Genomic DNA, 23,754 nt, shown 5'->3' on the forward strand with positions numbered 1-23,754 from the left:
GAGGCCATTCGGCGCCGGTCGAGCGCACTCCCCTTGCTCCTCCAGCCTCGAAACGTGTCCCTCCGACCCTCCTCATCCTCTTGTTGCCTTTTTGATCGCCAGCCTCCCCCCCCCCCCCCCCCCTGAACACCGACGCCCTTCACGCTCTCGTCTGCGCCCCCCACGCCGACCGACGGCCCTCGCTCCACCGACCAACCGGGCAATGACAAGCCCCGTCCCACACCTCCCTTTATAATACCGTCTCTAACCCTCCCTCTTCTCCCCCCACCAGTCCGTCCCACTCGCTCTTTCCCGCTTTCGTCGGCTTTCTGACAGCCTTATATACGGTACATATTTACACATTCCCTCGTTTTTTTTTTTGTTTGGTTGGTCCGCCGCACTCGTTTTTTTTTTTCTAGACTTGTCGCCTTAATTCGGAAGAAGAAGGAGGTCTGCCTAATTAAATATTTTTGCAGAGCTAGGATAGTACTGTATACTGTGTGTGAGGGGTTGATTGTGTGCACACAGCAGTCCGTTCTGAGACACTCCGGCGTCAGACTACTCCACCTCGGCACCCAATTCCACCGCCTCGCCGACCCTCGCTCGTTTCGGCGCTTTCGGCTCCCCCGGACTTCTTCGGTGTAGTCTCAAAGTGGAACAAGCAGAGATCAAATTAAATAAATACAAAACAGTCCTCCTCATTCCCAATCGTCTAGTAAATTTTTCTTTGGCGAGAGAGGAGTACATATAGGCTGCTGTACATATATAACACGACTTAGCTCCCTTCGTGATCTGCGCTACTCGTTTGTATCTCCAGCTGCTTTTCTCTGACGGATTTTGCTCGTTGTTGGAGTGCTTTCAAAAGGGAAACAAGCTAGGACGGAGTTGTTGTTGTAAAGTGATGCCCGTCAAGCAGCTTCGAAGGCCTAAAATCATCAGCACCATCATCAATCCCCTCGCCGCTCTTCGACAAGCTCAGCTCTAAAATCTATCATCTACCAACAATCTCCCTCACCCAAAGAAAAGGGGAAAAAAAAAACATTAGATATCAACCCGCCCCCCACAAGCTCATTCATTCTGCTACATTTAAAGAGTACCAGGAAGAAACCCACTCCCGTCTTACTTTTGCCCGCCAAAGCCTTCCGCAATCCAACCGAGCAAATCCTCATATCTCTTTCGAACGCTGTCCATAGAATTCTTCCCGCCCCGTCATCATCCTGCTCTTTCTTGTACAAAGTGCTGCTTGACCCTGCAAGATACACCCACCCACTCACCTCACGAAGATCAAGTCTCACCAACCTAAGCATTTGCTCTAACGTTACCTTACCCCAAATATATCCAACCTCGGTGAGTTCTGGCAGACAGTCATGTCACAATAGGACCATTTGAAACTGACTGTGCAATGTGCTTTGGTCGGCCAACAGAAACAAGACAAGTCAGATGGTCACCTATCCCAATGCCCTGCAACCGCCTCCGCCAGGTGTGACACTGCCCGAGCGATTCAGACCGCTGACCCAAGTGACGGGCGGCAGTGGCAACCCTGGCCCAACTAGTACGGGCGCGTCGACGGGGACGACGGGGTCCACGGCGGCAACGCGCACGAACGGCACATCGGCATTATCATTAGACCCGACCACGGGCGGCAGCGCCGGCACGCCGGCCATCACCCCAATCGATGTCTCCCTGCCCTCTTCCAACAACACCCTGCTCGTCGACCCCAGCGCGTCAACCTCGAACAGCTCCGCCCTCGGCGCCGCGCCCACTAACGTCGGCAACCACGTCCTGAATAACCAGGGCGAGGTCGACGGCTCGGCTATCGGGCTCGGCAAAGCCGACCCACAGAACGCTAACCCTCCATCCGATGCCGACGACCAGGGGCTCAGTACTGGTGCTAAAGCCGGCGCCAGTAAGTCTTTTCTTTTTCCTCTCTTGTCGGCTATCTGTATCTTTCAGTCAGGGGCAACGCGGTTACTCTCCGGGAGGGGGGGGGGAAGAAAGAGAACTGACCGGCCCTCATCGTCTACTCTTTCAACCCAAACAAAACAGTCGCTGGTGGACTCGTCACTTTCTTCATCCTCGTCGCCATCGCCGTCCTAGCCAAAAAGCTGCATCGCGCAAAGGCGTCGAAGAGAGGCCCCCGGCATAGCACGATGATCGAGCGCCAGCGAAGCTCTTCGTTGACCGAGCACGGATCGGACTATGCCATCCATCCGCACGGCCATTAAAAACACAAGCCTCTCCAATCTCTTGTTTTCATCCCTCAAGATCAACAAAGAAATTGGCTGGGGGCCTTTTTTTTATGGACGGACATGTATTCTCATCTGGAGAATTACTCGCTGATATGCTTGTATGGACGTGGTTACGGACGACGACAGACTAATGTATGGTGTAAATATACGTTATCATGTGCTTAATATATATAGATCTCTCCCTCTCTCTTTCCTCTTGCCCTTTCTTTTCCTCGCTTGTTATCCCTTACACGCACTCGAAGAGAAGAAATAAACTGTACGCATCCTTTTACCCCTTCAAAACCAACAAACAAAAAACTGTCCACAACTATCGCTGATCTCCATCACCAAACCCTCTGTTCACTTGCCAGCCTTCGATAAACTTTCTTTTATTTGTGTTTAATTCGCGTTCTTTTGTTGATTCTTGCGAAGGCAGTTAGTACTTGAAAATAAATCATTGCTAGTGTGTCTTAGGACTGCATACATTGTAGATCTTGGTATGTACGCTACAGACCAGGGTCAGGATGATCTGACCGGTGGGATTCGGGATTTTGGAAGGGCAGCCGTTAATCTCCAGCAAGGGCGAGACCTAATTCTGCAGTCTTAACAATGGACTATGTTCATTGAGCGCCTGTTTTTGCCCCTGCTTGTGATAAAAATCAAAGTCTTGCCCCCGGTTTTCTGGTGCTCATGCTGGGGAACCAGAGCCGAACAGGCGGGCAGCCGAGCGACATTGATGATGAAGTATGTATGCGTCACTGGCGAAAGCCGGAATTAGCAATCCCGTCGATGGCCTGTTTCTACCTCTCGCCTTGTGACGGAGTCGGACGTTGGGCAGCGAGATGCTCGAGTTATACCGACCGGGCAATTCGCATCTGCTCAAAAGCATAAACCCTGTTATCCAGAGTGTTACCGGGGTGCTTATGGATTTAGAGTAACCAAAAACTCGATGGTATGATGTATCCACCTCGAGCTTCTCATTCGTAAAAAGAAGCTTACCGACCGACGGCATTCGTCTTGGCCGAGAAAGATGATACAAAGTTTCATTTATGTCCACTCTCGTTGCCGCCTAACTAGGACGACCGAGAGGATCGTACAAATAGCCGAAACCGAAATACAAAGCAGGCTGTCTTTGACAACACACCTTTGCCTGAAGACTCCCCAGATGATGCTGCATATGCTAGATAGATAGCACATGCAAAAGGCTCTTTTTTCTTACATATTTACCCCGTTGAGATTGAAGAACCCACAGCCATGTGGAGACATTGAGCATCCTCGATTCGCCATTTTACTTCAACCACTTCTTCACACCCCAGTTGGAACTCGGCAAAACTCGCCAGCCAGCAAGTGTGATGGTTCAAGTATTCCCTAGACTCATACAATCCACTGTGCACATCACTTTCTCGCCTTATGTCCAGAGCAGATCGTCGCTAACTCTTTGCCTCTTCACCCTATCCATTCACCCATGTGTATACATACACTCTCGGTACCAGGACTTTCTCTCCTTCAAATAATCCCCATAAAACATTTGGTGGTGCTGCTGCTGTCAGCTGATTGAATCTGGTTTTACTACCTATCTTCCAGTAAAGTAGTGATTGATTCCGCAAGACTTACGGCCTCTCGTCAGCCTGCTCAGCCGAAAAGCAATCGCAACTTCAAGGATGGCACTCAATGAACGTTTCCACACCCCACTTCCTCGCAGGAATTTCAAGCCGATTTACATCCTACTCTTCGTACTCTTCTTCAGTGCGATCTCGGTCCGGACTCAATCCACTCTCACCGATGGCAGCGAGGACCCACTCCCAACAACTGAAAACACCCAGCCCAGCACGTCCTCCTCCCCGAGCTTCAAGGACTCGCCTCTAACAGGCTCGACGACGACTACCACCCCGACAAGCCCATCGAGTCAGCCGTCTAGCCCAAGGAACCCCACTGAAAACGATGACAATAGCCAAGCCGGCTCGAATTCAGATAATCCACCCGATCTGGCCGGAACTCAAACTACTGCCTCTGCTCTCCCCTCCAATAACAGCAACTCTTCTTCAACAAGCTCAACAGCACCCCGTAACTCCCAGTCAATTTCATCCTCAAAAGAGAAATCCGGGGACAAGGGCGGTCTTTCAGGCGGGGCCGTAACCGGAATTATATTTGGAGCAAGTAAGTAAGAAGATTAAACAGATTTACTCTTCTCCTCCTATAATGATAAAAACATAAAAAATGGAAGGGGGGGCGCAGACGAAGGATGGAGGTTGACTTTTAGATGTGATCTTTTTATTTGGTTGCAGTTGTAGGAGGAGTAGCACTATTAGCGGCGATGATCATGTACATCAGGAAGCTAGAGCGGTCAATCGCGAAAGACAAGCGAGAGGTTCGGGAGAAGCAAGCCCGAAGGTACAACCAGCTCGACCACAATTCTCATACAGCTTATATCCCTGGAAACCAACCCCAGCCTTATGAAATGTGATCCTCGTCTCAGCAGCCCGCTTTTATCCCTTTTAAAAGACTCGTCAGAATTAATTCAATTCAACATCCCCCTTCCGTTTTCTTATTTTTCTCTTCGGTCTGTGAGTTGAACTTTGCTCCTGAAGTAAATGCTATTCAGATCAACATCTTCCTAAAAACAAAAAGGGCGTGGAAATCCTGATTGAAATACGTCAGGTTTCTGCTTTTTAAGGAAGAAAAATTATATCCATTTATTTAATTATTATTGAGTGACAATAATATATAGTGTGCATAGTAAGAAATAAAAATGAATCAATCCCAAAAGACTTATACGCTTCTCATTTCAACAATATTACTTTCCCATTAACACTGAAAGGGTAGTCAGACCAATTGTGAGTTTTGTTGTTGTTTGTCTTTGGGCAGAATTATGGTTGAAATGACAGTAGAATTGTTTGAAGCAGGACAAGACAATTTTGAGAGAGTCTTTTCCAAGTTCAGTGCTGTCTTAAGAAGCTGGCGAAGAAGGGCAAAGTATACAACTTTGTTTGTCAATATCAATTTGAAGATTTGTCGATAAAACCTGTAGGGCGGTGCGAAGAGTTGTTCGTTTCTCTTCATGACACAACCTTTCAATGTGGGAGTGTGCTCGTCTGATATCCTGACGGAAAAATGGTAGCCAAAGCTGGAGGCAAAATGAGATGAGGGCTGTTACTTTTCAGCAGTGATGCAGTTTGCCGTGCAGCAACACGGAGCTGTGATGAAACCAAAACAATTGGTAAGAAACTGCTCAGGCGGAGAGACTGTATCAGTCATAAGATACCTACTAGTTTGAGTATACCCATTGTCATTGGGATCCCCATGGTCAGGTTAATCATCCTGCTCGAGTCATATGTTGAAACCTTCTCAAGCAGACTACAATGGAGAACCAGAGGAATATATGTATCACACACCACAGGCATCTTGACAGGTAAATCGACTGTGGCTGTAAGTTGATGCTTTGTCGAAGCAGTTACCCCATTTTCCAACGACCAGCTGCCGACCATCTCGCCCTCCTTAGGGAAACTCCCGGCATGAACCATCCAATGAGGCCTGCCCAAGCTGTGTGCTTATATTCGGGCAAATCCGGCGCTGGCGGACTCGCTCAACTCTCGAAGCGTCTCAATGGCCCTCCTTGAATCAAACGGTCCCGATATGTGGCTGATAACCAGGGCAAAGTAGTTGGTTTCGGGACGCGTGTCCTACTTTCTCAGTTCACACCAGCTGGCCTGATATTTGAACCCATCTTCTGTTCTCTAGCGAGAAGCATATTTATGACTATCCGGACGATCACTCGAAATAGTTGTTCGTGGCTCCGATCGTATCGATCTCGACATTTGACATTTTGTAATGAAGAAGATGAGTAGATTGATTTGCTTCTTCCCTGTTTTATGCATCAACTTGTGAAATTCTAATCTGTTTCGACGCTATGATCACGTCTTCGTTGTAGGGAACACACTGAACATCGTCAACTCTTGACTAAACCGTCGCTGTTCCTCTTCAACATGCTGGAATCGGTTATTCCCAGTCATGTCATCAGTCACAGTGGAGGCTCTGAACACATCATCTGCCTCTCGAACGCATCCCCCTCTACAGCGAGCAACTAGAAGGTCGGACGAACTTAGTGATGCGAAGCTAAGGTCAGATGCTATCTTACTGATTTGTGATTCTAGCATCAAATCGATATAATCAAATCTTCAATCAAACATACGATCATTTTTCGCCTCCTGAGTCATATAAAAACCAACTGACAATTTTCGCACATCTCAACAGGATCGGCCTCCGCTGAACATCAGAGGCCTGAAATCGCACATGGGATACCGACGCCCAAATACTTGTCTTGAATCCTCCAAGAACACCTAACATCAAGGCGGGTTTAGGAACTCACAACAACAACATTCATCCAGAAAAGTGTAAGTCGGTTGGGTTGATTCCAATCCACCAAAAGTGAAAAAAGCAGCAGAAAACATACATAAATGAAGAGATTCGGTCAGCTGATAGGAAACAAGCCACTCGGCCGTGCAGTTGGTGAAATTTTCGATTCAGAGACAGTTGCAGAACAAATCAAGAAGACCTCGATCGAGTCTTACGAGGCGGCTAATTACAGACACAGTCTGCTGAGCAAAAAAAAGTGGACTAATCCTGGCGGACACGAAGCTTGAATTTGGACCAGAGCCGAACAGTCAGCGGCTATTGCTGATCGACGGAAAAAAACAGCTCAAACTCCCTCAGTCGCTAAATGATTCCACTTGGGAGAAATCCTGCGAAGCTTTCGAGCTTCTGACAGACCAATTTTTTTTTTGGCTTAAAGGCCGATCGTGAAAGTATGCGGGGGATCCACAAAGGGCTTGCCGAGCGAAAAGTTTCATCCACTCCAGATTCCTCGGCAAGCTGGTGCAAGGTGCTGCTCGCCCAGGAAGAATCCCCGATTGACCTCTCCACTATAGTACCAAATAGTTATTTACTAAAGCAAATTTGTGCCGGCGAGTACTGTTTTCCCCAAAGCTTAATGGAGGAAAAGCGGAACGCAGCTCTCCCACTGGCCGACACCGTCCCTCCCTAGCTTCAGTACTGCACTCCCAGGATGGCCGGTGCCGGCCGTCACCAGCACCGCTCATCAAAAGAGCACTCCGGGGATTGGCATCGGTCAGAATGGTTCAATATGAAAACTCTTGCGGGCCGTCACCGCTCAGCGATACTCTGATGATTGGCACCGGTCGTGGGCCAGACTGTAACTAAGAAATGGCAGAGATTGGCGTTTTCAAACTGTCATTTATAGGGTTCCGATCCGGTGCCCCGGGTTCGGGTATCGCCTGCCCGAGATCCGTACCCGGTGTAACCGGCCCCGACGCCGGGTACCCGGCGGATATCGCCCAAAATTGAGCTACTGAGGCTCTGACGTGTGATAGTGGGAATCTGTGCCGTTTTTGATCACCACCACCATCCGAAAATGGTCCCTAAACGCGCTGCACAAGACCCTGAACCGATCGACATCGATTCAGACTCCGAAAACGAACACTTGACGCCACAGGTCAACGCTGAATCCAAAACTTCTAGCAAGAAAAGTTGGGTTTGGCAATATTTCAAGCCAACGACCTCCAACGACGTGTCTTTCAATGTTTGCCAGGTCAACAAAACTCCAGGAGGAAAAGACTTATGCCTCACAAGGCTTGCCGTTGACGCGAAGGGATCAACCAAAAGTATGATCAACCACTTGGACCGCTGCCACAGAATAACCGAGGGCAAATCAAATACCGGTGCAATCACCAAATTCTTAACTAAAGGAAAGTTGCCCAAGAAACTCGACCGCGCCTCCTTGACCGCTACCATTGCCCGCTTTTTCATCAACTGTAATATCTCTTACATTGTTGTTGAGAATGAAGAATTTCACGAGCTCCTTCGACTCTGCAACCCGGATACGAAAAATCTACTTTGTTCAGCCGACACCTTAGCCTCTTTCATTTGTGACACATTTCAACAGGGAAAACAAGTCCTCCGTGAACAGCTCCGTGGAATCCAGTCCCAGATCAGCCTGACCTGCGACACTTGGACTTCCCCTAGTAACCAATCAATACTAGGAGTGACAGCCCACTGGATTGATAAGAAGTTCTCTCTTTGTTCAATAGTGTTAGCTGCTTGTATTGTTGAGGGAAGTCACGCTGGAATCAATCTAGGAAAGCACTTAGTTGAGGTACTTCAGTCTTTTGGAATTACAAACAAGATATTCTGCATCACGGCCGACAATGCGGCAAACAATGGTACAATGGGCTCCTATCTATCCAGTCGTATTCCGTTCGACGATCAAACTCGCCTGCTTGGTTGTATGGCACACATGATCAATCTTGCAGCGCAAGCTGCAATCAAATCACTCTCTCAACCACCACCGCCACCAGCAGCAATTCCCGCGGGACTATCAAACATCCTACACAATGAAAAAAATGAGATAGAAGTGAAAACTGTTGTCTCTCGGATAAGCGGCCTCACGACCTTCTTGAAGCGCTCCACTCAAAAAGCAGCGTCTTTTTCAGATATCACCATCCGCTTGATCGGAAAAACGTTATCAATGATTGATGATGTTGCAACCCGTTGGAATTCCACTTTCTACATGCTCAGGAGGGCACACACCCTTTGAACTTGTATTGCGGAATTCTGTGAAACCCACAACTTGGGTGAGAAGTACAACGTTACTCCAGACGAATGGGATAAAGTTAAACTGCTCTGTAACTTCTTGGAGCCTCTTGAAGAAGCAACAGACACGATCTCGCCCAAAAAAACTCCAACTTTGGTCCTTGCAGCACCGGTATACATTTGCTTAATGGATAAACTTACAGAGGTCCGCCTCTTTTCAATCTCATTTCAGTGTGTATCAGATACGATAACATACTGATCAAACATTTCCAATTTGATAGGCTTCCAAGAAGTATGGTGCTAGCCAACTGATTCCTGCCGCGGATGCTATGCTCAACAAGCTGAAGGGATATTTTGATTCTGCAATCGATAAACCCGTTTATCTATGCTCTACACTGCTTGACCCACGCATCAAAACCAACCCCTTCACTGCTGAGGTCCTTGAGATAATGACTCGCAGCAGGCAATCTATTCTTGACGAGTTTCGGCGTGAAGCCAAGAGATTTGTGAATAACCGCTACAACAACCACACAACTGACAAACCCTCTGAAGTGGTCCCCAAAAACACGATCAAGTCCAGCCTTTTCAAAAAGAAGAAGCAGAAGGTGTCTTTGCTTGATGAAGAGATTGCTTGCTACTTGAGCTCCAAATGCGAAGAAGAGTCTTGTGATCCTCTAATCTTCTGGAAGACACATTCCGAGGAGTTTCCAACACTCGCAACAATGGCTCAAACTTACCTCGCAGTACCGGCATCCAGTGCCCCAACAGAAAGGGCTTTCTTGGCCGGTCGATACATCCAGGACTACACGCGAAATCGAATGAAAGTTGAAACCCTGGAGTCCCTCATCTGCCTCAAAAACTGGCTCGCTGAGGCCATCATTGATGTCGATAACATCAAATTACCGACATCATAGTTTTTATCATTTCTTGTTGTTGTTTCAGTCCCCTCTTACATAACCAATAAAAGAGTTTAAAATGTTTCTCTGCCACATTTCATCTCCTCTGCCCCTCTCCTCAACAGAGATACCCAACCGGATACCGGGTATCTCTTGACCCATCCCGTGACCTGACCCAACCCGGTATCCGGTTGGGTAGCGCCGGATCGGAACCCTAGTCATTTAGTCATCACAAACAACCGCGTGTGACCATGGTCCATCTCTTCTGCACGGCTTTCTTCATGAAAGTCTTACAGGTTTGCCATTGCGGCAGTGCTCTCCGGTGAGCTACGCATGTACTCGGGCCAATGGCCACCTTGCTTGCCTCTACCGGCAGGGAGGATTTGCTATTTGCATGTATTTATAGAGGGCCATAACCCAACCTTTGCTCAATCCGTAAACCGACAGCACTCCACACACCACCTGCGCAAAACTATCAAACCACTCAGTTCAACCCACCACAAGACAAGATGAAGATGTTCATATTCCTGCTCACGGTTTTGCTCGTCCTGGGGGCAATCGTCGCGCCGCGAACAAGCCATCACGCGGGCGACTAGGGGAAAACGCGGCGCAAACGCCGCGCGATCAGTGATAGGAAAGGTGGAGGTCTTATGGATGAGAGCAACTGGGGCCGTTTCAGCTTCAGGGTGATCCTGATGACCCAGGAAATACATTGTATAACATAGCATTTGAGGTAGTTGTTGTATATATACATGTGAGACAATGGAAAAAATTCTGCTGGACTGGTTCACTCACGCTTGTGCTGGCTAGGTGTGCAGCTCCTCGGCGCACCTCCTGATGACATTGAGGTTTACTACATCCATTGTGGAATGCGGCCATGTTGGCTGGGCAACAATTCCTATTGAGAGGCCTGCAACAGACATTACCCGCGAGAGGGCGACATACAGTTGGCCGTGGCTGAAAACGGGGTGTGGGAGGTACACTGCAACCTTTGCAAGTGATTGCCCCTGTGACTTGTTGATTGTGAGCGCAAACACCATTGAGACCGGAAATTGGACCCAGCTGAACAATACGGCATGAGAGGCATTAGCTTTGTGTATGAGCTTAATCTTGGGGATGGTGCACGTAGAGACAACCCGCAATCCGGTAAGTATGGTGCACCTGAGCCCATTGGGGGCAATGTTGTCTGTCAAAAGCCTGGCCCAGTTTGGCAACCCCGCGGCCAGGTTGAGGTTGCAGATTAGGATTATGGGCATGCCTACCTTAAGTTGGAGGGTAGCTTCTGGCAGGCCAGGGATTGAAAAGGTGTGAAGGACTTCTTCCGTCACTCCATCCTCCTTGTTGATCCCATCCATCTCCGTGGCCATGGTGTCAATAGAGAGGAACTGGACAAACCTCCACAGCAGGCGCCGGGAGCAAACCTTTTTGATGCCCAGAACATCCCAATGGAGCGGCGCCAAAATCAGATGTGAGCCGTAATACTCAATGTTGGCAGCTCGATTGCAATAGTGCAGAAGGTGTAGATTGGGGTAAATGGTAGTGGTAACATGGTTGGAGACAGCAGTCTCAGTTGGGTACTGTCAGATTTTGCAAAATCCAACAGTACAACAAATGCAACTGTGTTGGTGAGTCCGCAATCCACCGCTGTAACATAACAGGTGTTGTACTGTCAGATTTTGCAAAATACGACAGTACGGGTGAGTCCTCAATCATCCAATGTGACATTAAAAAGCCCCTTACGCCGCGCCTGGAAACACAGCTTAAAGAAGCTTTTCTGTACATTAATGTTCAGATCCACATTAGTGTTGAACCTTATCCGTCAAGAAAAGAGTCAGAATCAAACCCCCATGTATACTGTGCTGGCAACGGTGTAAAAAGTGCTATACATGTATATGTATTGGCATATACAGTGTATAGCACTTTTTTGAATACATGAGTCCATGAATACTTTGTATAGCATCAAATTTGCAATACACCATAAATACATTGTATTTATTTTTGCAGATACAGAGATTAGAATCCATTTGTATTGCATTCTAAATGCAATACAAGTCAGATACAGTATTCCTTGTATTCTCTCTACATTTGTTTTTTTTTTTGCATTTCTAGGCGAGGGGAAGGGGAAGGAAAGCCAGGAGAAAAAGACATGATGACTAGAAAAATAAAGAAAGATAAATTAAAGCAAAGAAAATCAACCTTTGGCAGTAGCTGCTCGGTTTTTTTTTGTGCGTTTAGTAACCTTAGAATTGTCTTCGTCCGAGTCTCGAGCGAGGTCCAGTAAAGGTAAGGTCTCATTGGGTTCGGAGTCGTCAATTGCTGATTTTTTTGACTTCCTTCGTGATTTCTGCGGTATCAAAGCTGACGTGGATCCTTGCTTGCGAGCAATAGACGAGGTGCTAGAGACTCGCTTGCGGGGCCGAAATTTCTGACTAGGGGTGGGCTGGCACGAAGGGATGGACTCGCTGTTTCTCTGTTCCTCTTGTCGGACAGATCGGCGTGCATTGACTGGAGTGGAAGCTCGGGTAGATTGACCAGAGAGGCGGCGAGAGGAAGATTGAACCATTGAAGCGATTGCGCAATCGCACCGGAGCAGTTGCCAGCAAATTTAAGGAAGTTCTGTGGGAAAAAAGGCTGGATATTAGTACATCAATTCCGGAATCTTGAGGTGATTGGAGGAAAAAGATAAAAAAAAACTTACCTTGGAGTCGGTGGATTTGGAAAGGAATCAGGAGGTGGGAATCGGACTCCGGAGGTTACGGACTTAGAGTTTGGAGCTTGAGCCGCCAGCAATCTCGGTTAACTTGACCATTGACGTCACATATTACATGAAAGCTGATGAACATGGGATGTGACACTTGATGCCGCGGTTCCAGCGATACAGATTCTGGTCTGGAGGTCTGTATATGTAAAATACATGTAATTGCATCCATGGATGCAATACACTAAGGTGTATTGTATTTCATCCGCAGCAGCACCAACTGAGTACAACATGTATTACATCGGACTTGCAATGCAATACAAATACAATGTATTGCCTATACATTCTGCAGCAATACAGGGTCAATACAAATACGTGTATCGGACTTTTTACACCGTTGGTGCTGGGGACTCTAAACATGTTCTGGACCCTCCCTTTTTGACACATGAAGCTATGTTATCTGGTGCAGATTGGTCCTTGTTTTTGACTGGGATCCAATGGGTGAAGTCATCATAGTAGCCTCAACTTTGAGTGAGTGTATGATCTGACATGGGAGCAATGTGGTTCACAGGAAGGTGAATCTGGAATTACAATCAAAAGAGTGGCATTTTAAAAATTATGTACAAAGAGAAAGATGACTTGAACAAGGATGTGCACCAAGCAAAAGGGACATTGAGAGAAGGGGAAAAAAATGGCCAACAGTATCTACAAAAACTATGTGAACAGCTAATCACTATGTACATTGATGGGCAGAGTTGAGTGTTGCGAGTGCTAGGAGACCTTCATTTGCTTGCGGGCGTGATTTATGATCTCGGCCGGAGTACACTTTTTAGGGTAGGTGTTGACAAAATGGTTGTCGCCATTGTTGTGAGAAGACTGAGGTAATTCCCCATCTTCTCTTGCAGAGGGCCAGGCCGGTGGCACAGGAGAGAAGCAAGGATGACTTGTAGGAGTCAAACTGTTGGATGCCTCAGGGCGTTTGGGAAGGTTTGTCAATGGTTTGTTGCTTGTCAACAGAGTGGGCAACTGGATTTTGCTGAGCGCAACCAAGCCGGGGCGACCACGTGTTGCACTGCCTGACCAAGACGGTGTGGCACTGACTGTGCTCTGGTTGCCAGATGGGACAGATAAGTTCAAGACCTTTGATGCACGTGTCGTAATTGGTCAGCTTTTGCTCAGGCAACTTGGGGGGTTAACGATGTGGCATACCTGAACTTCCCACATATTAGGGGGTTTCAAAGTTGGCCAGATACAACTTGCATGCACTTTTGCAAGTCAGGGTTCAAGTTCATTCTTGAACACTGAGTTGCAAAATTGCATGCAAGCCACACTGTACTACACCCCCTAAGCCTGCTTGAATGTTTTTTTGAAATTTGGTGTTCAAAAAAGGCCTTGAACACCAACTTGCAAAAGTGCATGCAAGTCGTGCATGGCCAACTTTGAATCCCCCTATTATGTTCAACACAGTAGCCCTGGATGTACCCAGAGATTAATAGCTTGCGGCCAAGCTGGTAAAGACCATGGGTCTTAACCTGAAGACAATTTCCAGGCACAACGTACTTGACTTCAAACTCCGCCTTGTCTTTGTGCTGCCAAAAAGGAGACATGTGAGTGGCAAGCGACTTAAATTTGGTTCATTTGACTAACAATGGAGTCTTAATCTGTATGCCTCACAATAACATGCAGGTCAGTTTGCTTCTGTCTGTTAGACCCGGTGCCTTGAACAGTATTGCGCTGAATGACCACCCCAAGCCCCTCGACACCAACTTTGTTAGCTAGATCAGTTGTGTAGTTGGTTGAAGGGCCAATGTTGAGGTGAATGTCCTGTTTGAAGTGGACAGTGGGGCTAGGCTCCTCCTTGCGCAAGATGAAGCGCCCGGAGAGCATATACACAAAGTCATCCTGCAGCTTGGCAGTTCTAGCTCCGTATCCTGCCGCGTTCACCAAGATGTTGGTTTCCTTGCCAGTGGTGTTGCTAGTGAATGCAATAGAGGTCTTGTAGAGGAAATGACCATGGTTCAAACTTGCTTCGGTGCAGTCTTTAGTCTATAAGGGGAAAGAGATTCTGTCACCAGAGGGGGTACAGAGAGATGCGCGGTGGTAATCTCCTTGCTTGGCCTGTATTTGCGGCTCACAGACTCTCAAAGGATCTGGACCATAGCACGTACTGCTCTGAGTGTTGAGTATGGAGATCGGCGGGTATGACATTGTCATGGTGAATCTTAATACAGGCAGTTGGCCGCTTGAGGAGAGATATTCCGCATAAGGCAGTGGGTGTGCTTCCTGGGTAAAACAACACCGGGCTGGGTGAGCATTTGCCAATGTAGCGCCTGTGGACAGATGAGCAGACTTGCAATCACTACCTGGATGGATCTTTTGGGGTGGGGGAGGTAGTCCTGGGGCTGATCGTGGCATGACTTCATCGGAGATGACCCCATGTTACCATTCTGTGGGAGGACCGGGATACAGCAGCTGCGCGGATTTTCTGATTTGCTTAAATAGGGCTCTTCTTTTCATCACGAAATGCCCCTGGTCAGCTAAGGCTGCAGCGCATCAGCGTAAGCCTTCCTACCCATCAAAATTTGTTTGTGCGCATTGACATCTGAACCCAGAGCATCAGCTCAGTCCCCAACTTCTTCGAGCACCAGCTCTTGAGGGGCCGAGCATCAGCTCTACCCCGTCCCGCGGCTTCGCCGCAAAATTGCTGCTCCAACTGAGTGGGCGGCTTCGCCGCGAAATTGCTGCTCCAACTGAGTGGGCGGCGCCGCCGCCAAACGCGGCTTCGCCGCGACCCAACTTGCGGTCTCAAGGGCCCAGGATCCTGGAGAAACAGGGAGAGTAAATCCAGCTGGAGGGACCAATAATGGTCACATTATCTGCAATCCGAGATGCAAAAGAGACTTGGCTCAGGCGTCAGGTCACCTGGCGATATAATTACCGTAAGCTTGGCCTTGGCTATAGAATCAAAAGAGTCATCTATCACCAACATTCCCATTTCCTGAATCCCTCTTGCAGTTTTGCCCTCTTCAAGTTCCGCGCAAACAGAACTAAGGAAGCTTACAACGCCTCAACGAGTCAATCATCTCTACTCTTATCACCCCAGCCACTCAGTCTTGCTCACTCAGAAGACACCAACCCCATTCAACGCCAATCTGGGCTGAATTCCCCCGCTTCCCCCCTTGCCCGCACACACTCAATTCCACAAACTCCAACCTGCCCATGACTCTTTTATCAACCAACACTAGCACAACTAACATTGAATGACAACAGTCCCCATATGAGGCCCCAAATTTGTATCCACTCTCTTTGAAGCATGCTTGGATAAAATTATATAGTTGTTGGACCTCTTTGATTGTGGCTTTTTGGCTTGTCCCCTTGCAAGCACCGCTGGCAGGGGGCACTCTTGCTTGGTGGGACTGAGTAAGCTGTGTCACTGCATAAACTAGGGGGATTCAAAGTTGGCCATGTGGCATGCACAACTTGCATGCACTTTTGCAAGTTGGTGTTCAAGGCTTTTATTGAACACCAAATTTCAAAAAAACATTCAAGCAGGCTTAGGGGGTGTAGTACAGTTTGGCTTGCATGCATTTTTGCAACTTGGTGTTCAAGAATGAACTTGAACACTGACTTGCAAAAGTGCATGCAAGTTGGATCTGGCCAACTTTGAAACCCCCTATTATCTTGGGAGAAAAGGGCCCGCCTGCAAAGGAGGAACTTGAGAAAACAGAAGTTTTCTTCTGCAACAAGAGTGTTCAGAATTGCCAGAGAAAAAAAATATTCTGCAAAAACTTCTTCATAAAAGCAGCTATTGTGGCACCGTATGGATCATGGCGGAGGTCTATGCTTTCCCATCAACCTTGCCAAACTTTAAGACTCTACCAAACCTTCTTCATTAATGAATGATCACCAAAAGTTGACCTGTGAAGCACTCCTCCAGGTCAAAACGTGCAAGTGCATACACATGCTTTGGCTCACAAAAGTGACACATCTGTCATTGTTTTCATGGCTCTGACAGATTTTGCTGCAAGTTACTCATCAGTCAACCTTGGTACTTGCATGGCCCAATTTACAAATAAATTTACAAGTCCTCTCCTCCTACTCAGCTAGGTAATGACAGGCCAAACCCCGTCTCACCCATGATAGGGAATTTTTTGTGGCTTATGGGATACAGATTAAGGATGGGTGAAATTTGGCAAAAGAAATACCAAGAGATTTCTTGGCTTCTTGTCTATCCAAAGAGCCTGCTGTCAAGAAAATTGGAGTTCAAGTGGTATTGCTAACTGAAAACATGTGCATGTGCAGTTTGCATACCTCAGTGTGTCACTTCCACACCCAAAAATCTTGTTGTTTCATACTTAGTCCCTTCTTCCCTGTTTGGTAGGATGATAAATATAGAATATAGTGTAATATTATGTTGATCAAGCTAGTCACTTTGTTTTCTTTTCTTTGTGTGCTACATACATTACACTTCATCTTCTCTTATGTTTCACATATCACACCCCATCTTGTACACCTGGGATCAGTGGACATGGAAGGATCTTCTCTTCATCCTTCCACAACTACTCTGCCCAGACCACATCATGTCTGCTGCTCCCAGGTACAGTTCCACTTGTTCTCAATTCTTTCTTTCTTTCTTTCTTTCTTTCTTTCTTTCTTTCTTTCTTTCTTTCTTTCTTTCTTTCTTTCTTTCTTTCTTTCTTTCTTTCTTTCTTTCTTTCTTTCTTTCTTTCTTTCTTTCTTTCTTTCTTTCTTTCTTTCTTTCTTTCTTTCTTTCTTTCTTTCTTTCTTTCTTTCTTTCTTTCTTTCTTTCTTTCTTTCTTTCTTTCTTTCTTTCTTTCTTTCTTTCTTTCTTTCTTTCTTTCTTTCTTTCTTTCTTTCTTAAAATTTTGCCAGATAAAATTGGCATTTTGCCTTTGATTGTGGGTTATTTGCATGCTACTATGTATTTATCATGCTGACTAACAGTGTTGCTTACTATCCATCAAAATTATTGGGTTCCAATTCTAGTTGTAAAAATCTTTAACACTAATGTGTTACACACTATGTTGTAGCTTGTTACATAATCTTAGGTAAAAGATTATGTGTCACTACAGTATATATCATATGTCATGATTGACATATACAATGGTCTTAACAAGACTTCCTGGTTCCTCATGCTCTTGTTTCTCATGTCACTCTTTTCATTACATAATGTGGAGTATAAATACATAACCTTGTATTGTTAGTCACATTGTGATTTTGTCCTTGATGCAATCTAGCAATTAATTCTCTCTTGCACTTACATACTTGTGCCTCTTTACACCACAATCTTGTCACCAATTCAAACAGTCATCTTGATAATCCTTGGCAAATTTTTATCCTCTTGCACTTACCATTTCCATCAATTCACAATGAAACCAATCAAACAGACAATAATCACTTATCAGCAAAGTAAAATGTGTTTTCACCATGGACAAGATATCTACAGCATATTCAAGAATTTTCAGTGTAACTACCCTTTGTTGATGATGATTTGTGGGATCTCAAAAAAAAATATCCCCTGGGTGTATCAGTATCCTCCTTAGATAGCTCAAGGACCATGCTCTCATAGATCTAGAACCCAAATAATACTTGGCTGCAATCTGATAACACTCAATTGTTTTTCTCCCTTTCTGAAAATTCCTTGTACCATGGCTCATTAGATTAAATCAACTCCCCAATAAAAGTCACACCTTGTGCCAAAACATAATTCAAGGCCCCCCTCAAGATGAGGTCTGAATACATTAAGAAAGTGAATTCAATAGTCATAATTTTAAGACCAATCACCAGGGGAGACTTTGACACACTCTCCAGAGATTGCCAGAGTCTAATTTCATGTTTTTCTGGGTCTGATGTGAGTTAGATGTGGATTAGGAAATGATTGATAAATTCTTTAGAAGTCAATGGGAAGTGTGTCATAAGTGTTGTGGAATTGTCACAGGACCTTGCACAATGTTGTATAGAACCATGTAATTTTCTGAGGATAACTTAATTACAACCTGTAATGAAATCATATTTAATCAATGTCCAATTATTACTCATTTATGGCAAATTTCTGTTGATCAATTTCTATATGTCAAAGGGGTTCCACACAATGTAAATGTGACTCACAGGGGCTTTCATGGCTTTCTGACCAGTTTTTACTTGTAATGGAGCTGTGAAAGGCCCCTCCAGTGATCTGTAACCCTAATGTATGCGCGTACACAAAGATGACATAGGCAAAGTGGAAAAAAACTCACATGCATGTGCATGGAGACATTGGAAAACAAACAAACAAAAAAACAACTCACAGGCTTATATATGTTAAGAAGCCAGGATGTCTAGCTGAAATCTGGGACCACACACCTCCAAGCTTTACTTGACTCATATTTTCATCCTTTTTTGGCTCAATTCTAGATGATACCAGCATTCTTTAAGGAAATATGCCCATTCAGATGGGCTCTTCCCATCATTCTAACGGGGGTGTACATGTTGTTGATCTGCGGGAGGCCCAACCTGTGATTTGTAAGAAACTTACACACGCGCACATGACAGTTACATTAGAAAAGTGAAAACAATGACCACCTTCATGCACATGTAAATAAGGGCCTGTACCATGGGCCTCAATTTTGAAAAATTTCAACATTTTTTGCCCTGTACACAAAAATTGAGAACTAGCAGAGGGTTCAAATGTTGAAATTCTTCACATTTGGGCTCAAGCCTACATTTTGGCCAGGCTCAATTTTTGTCCCAAGAAATTTTGAGGCAAATAAATTTTGAAAATTTCAATTTCCATGCCCTATGGTACAGGCCCTAATATGAATTGAACCCCAAGAATTCATCTCAATTAACAAACAGTTCAAATTGAATTATGATTTGATTGTGGCCATTATGTCTTAGTGGTTTCAACTGCGTTCCAGTTGTGTTCCAGTTGACTTCTGCATGACTTTTGGATGATTTATGCATGAATCCAGGATCAGGTTCAGATCATTTGTGGATTAGTTCCAGAACTTTCATTAATTCTTACACTAATTTCATCAAAGGCATCCAGCACAGTTACAGAAAAAGGGTACAGTATGGCACTCTCTGGACATTGTGTCAAAATCTCCCCTGGTGAATGAATGCTCCTTGACACTTGTTGTAAGGGAATTGAGATCCTAATAAAACTTCTATTACTCTTTTGCTACCAATGTCAAAAATCTACAGGGATATACAAACCTGATAAAATCAAGTGAGTTATTGGCTTAAATGCTCTCTTAATACAAATTATTCTGTACAGCTGCGTCTTTGATTTGTTTTCATTCACACCAAAAGTCTAGCATCTGATTTTGTTCATCCCCGTCCCCTTCTTTTGTTGTTATTTGCCTGCTCTTCTTTTTGAACGCAAGCGCAAGCTGAGCCGCCCGAGAAAGGAGAGCTCATCCGGCTTGGATGACGGCACAAACCATCCGATGATCACTAGCAAGCGGTTCGTCTTGAAACTGATTAGAAATAACACCATACTTGATCACTTGCCAAAGGTTCGAAGGACTTGACATGATCATAACGAAGTCAATCACTTGAGCAACGTTTGGATTATTATCGAAGCCGGTAAAAGTGGCATGAAATGCACCGTATGGCCGTTGGACCTGCGCACCGCAATCTATGAAATATCGAGCAATCGGCCCAGCCGAAACGTCGCAAGATGGAATGCTTCCACCGAGATATTGTTGAGCGGGTTCGGTGTGAGGGGCTTGGTCTCTGCCATACGTTTGTTCGACTCCTGCTGCACAATATTTCGAAGATTGATCTGCCGGCTGGAGTGGAGTTTCATCCGCATAATATTGTCCAGTGAGAACCTTGTACGCAGCCTCTTGTCTAGGAGCGTTGAAGTCGCCCATAAGGACTATTGGGCGACCTGTCTCAGTTATCAACTCGTTCGATTTTTTTAGGATCAGTTTCGCTGATTCGGTCCGAGCTTAGGTGTTCATAGGGCATGATGGAAGGCTTTATATTAGGAATGAACTTTTTTGCTGTTTCTACTGGGAAAACTGTGTGATTTCGATACCTTTCAAACCACGATCATCGAAGTGCGTATTCATAACGAAGAAGGAAGCATTGGATTCTTCGGACCGGCTGACGCCTAACAACATGGGCTGTAAATGGACCAACGTGACCATCCTGGTTTGCCCCTAAATGACCATGAATGATTTCAAATGATAATCAGTGCTCACAGTGAGAAGAACATTTCTCGAGCAAGGTCAAGATCTCAACATAGAGATTTTCTTACGGCATCCCAGCCGATCGTTCCAGCGTCGTCGGGTCGTTCGGAAAGCCAGAAATGGTTGACGCTGAGAGCTTTGAATTTATCCGTCCTCCAAAACAAAGGTACGTATTCGCCCCGTGTAATGCCATCATCGCGGCCCACCCCAATCGAAGTAAAATCACTGAGCACTGCTTTGAGGTCATGGTACTGATGTTCGAGGACTTCCTGGAATCCGATGATATCTGGGGATTCCCACTTGATCTGGTCTGTGATGAACGGGAGCCGACCTGACCATGGAGCCTCGCCATCGCCAGCAAATAGGACTTGATCATTGGCTGCATAACTGCTAGGTTTGAATGGAGAGTATCGAATATTGAAAGTGGCTATCTTCATCAGTTCAAGATGGACCATCTTGGAAGGTTGCTGTTCGAGTATACAGGATCGTTCCGTGATCTGGAATCTGAGCTAGCCTGGCCTTGTTGATAGTGCTAAGAGCATCTTTCCGTCCAGACTCCTTTCCGTGTGATCAAGGCGGCCGGGCATCCCGGGGCCATTTCCGCTTAGGGCCCGCCTCCCGCAGTACATAGTGGAAAGCGTCCCGGCTCCCGGGAGAGCATCCCGCGGGGACGCGCCCGAGAGGCTTCGCAGGCCCATCGCTCGGGAAAGTTGCAATTAATTAACTTTTCAAGATGAAGAAACACACTCAACCTGAACAATTCGGAATACGAGCGTGCCGCGGGAATACTCCGTTGCGGTCGCTCACTCGAGGCAACAAATCTTGGCCGTTTTGATGTGATGCGAAGAGAATCGCGGTGCCATTTCACTTCGGCATGGTGTTCCACGACCGCCTGCAGTATGCCATCGTGGATGGGTGAATGACTGATTCCATCTCTGATCAAACAGCACAACAAACTGATATAGATCATTAAGGATCTCCCTCAGCGGATTTATACCGCTGGTCAAGCAACACGTCTGTTCATCATTGATATCCACAGAGCGCACAGAGGTAACCCCGGCTTATCCCAAGTCCATGGAAGAATGACCTTCCACCGCAGCCTTGCGAGCTGGTCGGACTACGCTGGATCTGGACTATGGATCGTGGGCAGACTCGATTCGTGCTGAATGAAACAGTCCCCCCGCGGGTGAGAGCAGGGATGGTGACATGCTATGAAAGCTTTGAGCGGCTATCGCTGATGTCTAAGTCATACTCGTAGCAAGGATCAAAATCGTTGCTTTGCTTCAGTATAAAAGGCTTTGGTTTGGGCGTTACTCAATCGCTATCCCCTCATCCTCTACTTGTTTACCTTTTCCTGTGGTCCATTACCTTTACCTTTCCGTGTCTATATTCACTTGGTTGAATTTGAACTCTCTGTATCTTCCTTTTCGAACCCATCTACCTCAGTAGCCTACGCCTTTATACCCGTTTGTTACTCTTTCAAACCTTTCCGCAATGTTCTCCAATGTCCTTCAAGCCTTACTGTTTTGTGCAGGTAAGTTGCTGGCCTGTAAATATCGCCCTTTGTCTACGCAGCGTCGCTAATCATACCTCCCTTTTATGTGACAAAGTTTTTCAACTCATCAGTGCTTCGGTCGCAGGTGCCAAGAGGTAAGCCTGTGTAGCCCCACACTTTCTCTCAGTAACCTGCCAACATTTTTTCACCTTGTTTGCAGTGACTTCGACAAGTTGCGAACTGATCGCGTAGTATCTCGACGAGACGGTTTGGCCCCATTAACTAAAGAGTCAGTAAAATCCTATTATCTGTGCCTCGTATTCGAATAACCAACTAGTCATATTTTTAATATCTAGCAGCGGATCTCTCGTACGCCGCCAAGATTGGGGCTCCTCGGCCTCGGCCTCGGCGTCGGCCTCTGTCTCAGTTTCTGCTCAAGTTATGCTGCAAAGCTGGTCTAGCTTGACTGCTGCAGCCGACAAGTGTCGAGACGTTTTTCAGCAGGGAGCATCGATGGAAGTTGCTCTTCAGGCTGCCTCCTCGTTCTCATACCAGGCGGTTGCTGTAAATAGACAGGCTGGCCGATGCGCATGTGACTCTTCTGCGTTTGACGTGTCGGTAGGTCTCATTCTCTCCGTTGACTGGCGTTAGCAAACCGCCATGAGCTAATTGCCAACCGATTCATAAATTTTTGAACATCCAGGCTCAGTTCAAAGCACAGATCGTCCACTTGTTCTCGTCACTTCAAGTCACTCTCAAGCTCGGTGCTGAGCGCTACGGTTCAGACTGGTCCAACCGATTCAGACGTGAGACCCTTCAGCGTCAATGATATCAGCTGCACTATGCTAACAACAGTGATCACTTCTGTAGCCGTTTTCCAAGACTGTTCACCTGCCTTCGCCTCGATGAAGCAAATTTCCGCTCAATTGAACATCGATCTTGCGGCTACACTCAAGCAAGCTCATTTAGACCTTGGGGTGTTCCTCAATGTTGGCCTCAACGTCAACGCTCTGCTAGGTCTGAACCTTCGAATTGGCGGGCTTTTATCACTTTAGGGCCTTTTTGCAATCCCAGTTCTTAGTTGATTGTTATGCTTGTGTCTCTATCGTACGTTGTTGATTGCATATGTACAGCTGAGGCCTGCCAAACCTGCGATCGTGCAAGCATCTGGCAGGACTTTATATTTGTTGAATGTAGCCTTGTTTCATGCTGTTGTCGCACATTGCTGCCATTCACTAGCCAAATCTGTCTCTGGCTTCGGAGTTATTCTAGACGTGCCATGGCCCACTTTTGCCTATGGGGACATTTTACGCAATTTTCAAGAAATAGTAAAACCCTTGGAATGCTCCAGTCAATGAAGACCAAACCCTGAAAAAGGTGTCTAACCCATGTGAGGTCCAGTGTGCCAAGATGGTCAGATAACAAAGTAGACTAACACACGAAAGACAAATGTCATAGCAATAAGTGTACAATTGCATTCTTTATCATTTCAATCATGTGTGGAATGCGCGCGGCTGGGTCAAGATACAGTGAAGACTTATTATTGTACGAATTAAAAAGTGACAAAAGGTTGAGTAGAAATTTTGATGTATCCATTTAGGCATGATCCAGGATGTTAAATAATGATCAGGTGGTCCATAAAAGTTTGAGGCAC

The 23,754-nt window shown here is 46.2% G+C and overlaps 5 protein-coding genes across 5 annotated transcripts; 3 read left to right on the plus strand and 2 right to left on the minus strand.

Annotated features, from left to right (window-relative positions):
• Positions 1–1,419: 1,419 nt before the first annotated feature.
• On the plus strand, positions 1,420–2,204 carry PtA15_2A916 (uncharacterized protein; the record flags this gene model as incomplete). The annotated part of the gene is made up of 2 exons (XM_053166986.1): positions 1,420–1,885; positions 2,026–2,204. The coding sequence occupies 2 exons, from the start codon at positions 1,420–1,422 to the stop codon at positions 2,202–2,204; spliced, it is 645 nt and encodes a 214-aa protein (XP_053018154.1).
• A 1,664-nt stretch (positions 2,205–3,868) lies between these two features.
• On the plus strand, positions 3,869–4,671 carry PtA15_2A917 (uncharacterized protein; the record flags this gene model as incomplete). The annotated part of the gene is made up of 2 exons (XM_053166987.1): positions 3,869–4,364; positions 4,493–4,671. The coding sequence occupies 2 exons, from the start codon at positions 3,869–3,871 to the stop codon at positions 4,669–4,671; spliced, it is 675 nt and encodes a 224-aa protein (XP_053018155.1).
• Positions 4,672–12,061: 7,390 nt separating this feature from the next.
• PtA15_2A918 (uncharacterized protein) lies at positions 12,062–14,621 on the minus strand (the record flags this gene model as incomplete). Its single annotated transcript, XM_053166988.1, has 4 exons — positions 12,062–12,325; positions 13,871–13,996; positions 14,082–14,453; positions 14,547–14,621. 4 exons carry the CDS (start codon positions 14,619–14,621, stop codon positions 12,062–12,064), a joined length of 837 nt encoding a protein of 278 aa, XP_053018156.1.
• A 5,201-nt stretch (positions 14,622–19,822) lies between these two features.
• Positions 19,823–21,060, minus strand: PtA15_2A919 (uncharacterized protein; the record flags this gene model as incomplete). The annotated part of the gene is made up of 3 exons (XM_053166989.1): positions 19,823–20,361; positions 20,452–20,575; positions 20,674–21,060. 3 exons carry the CDS (start codon positions 21,058–21,060, stop codon positions 19,823–19,825), a joined length of 1,050 nt encoding a protein of 349 aa, XP_053018157.1.
• A 1,039-nt stretch (positions 21,061–22,099) lies between these two features.
• Positions 22,100–23,155, plus strand: PtA15_2A920 (uncharacterized protein; the record flags this gene model as incomplete). Its single annotated transcript, XM_053166991.1, has 6 exons — positions 22,100–22,139; positions 22,216–22,255; positions 22,321–22,389; positions 22,460–22,718; positions 22,804–22,906; positions 22,971–23,155. The coding sequence occupies 6 exons, from the start codon at positions 22,100–22,102 to the stop codon at positions 23,153–23,155; spliced, it is 696 nt and encodes a 231-aa protein (XP_053018158.1).
• Between the last annotated feature and the right edge of the window lie 599 nt (positions 23,156–23,754).

The sequence above is a fragment of the Puccinia triticina genome, chromosome 2A (genome assembly GCF_026914185.1).
Source record: "Puccinia triticina chromosome 2A, complete sequence".
Classification (NCBI taxonomy): Eukaryota; Fungi; Basidiomycota; class Pucciniomycetes; order Pucciniales; family Pucciniaceae; genus Puccinia; species Puccinia triticina.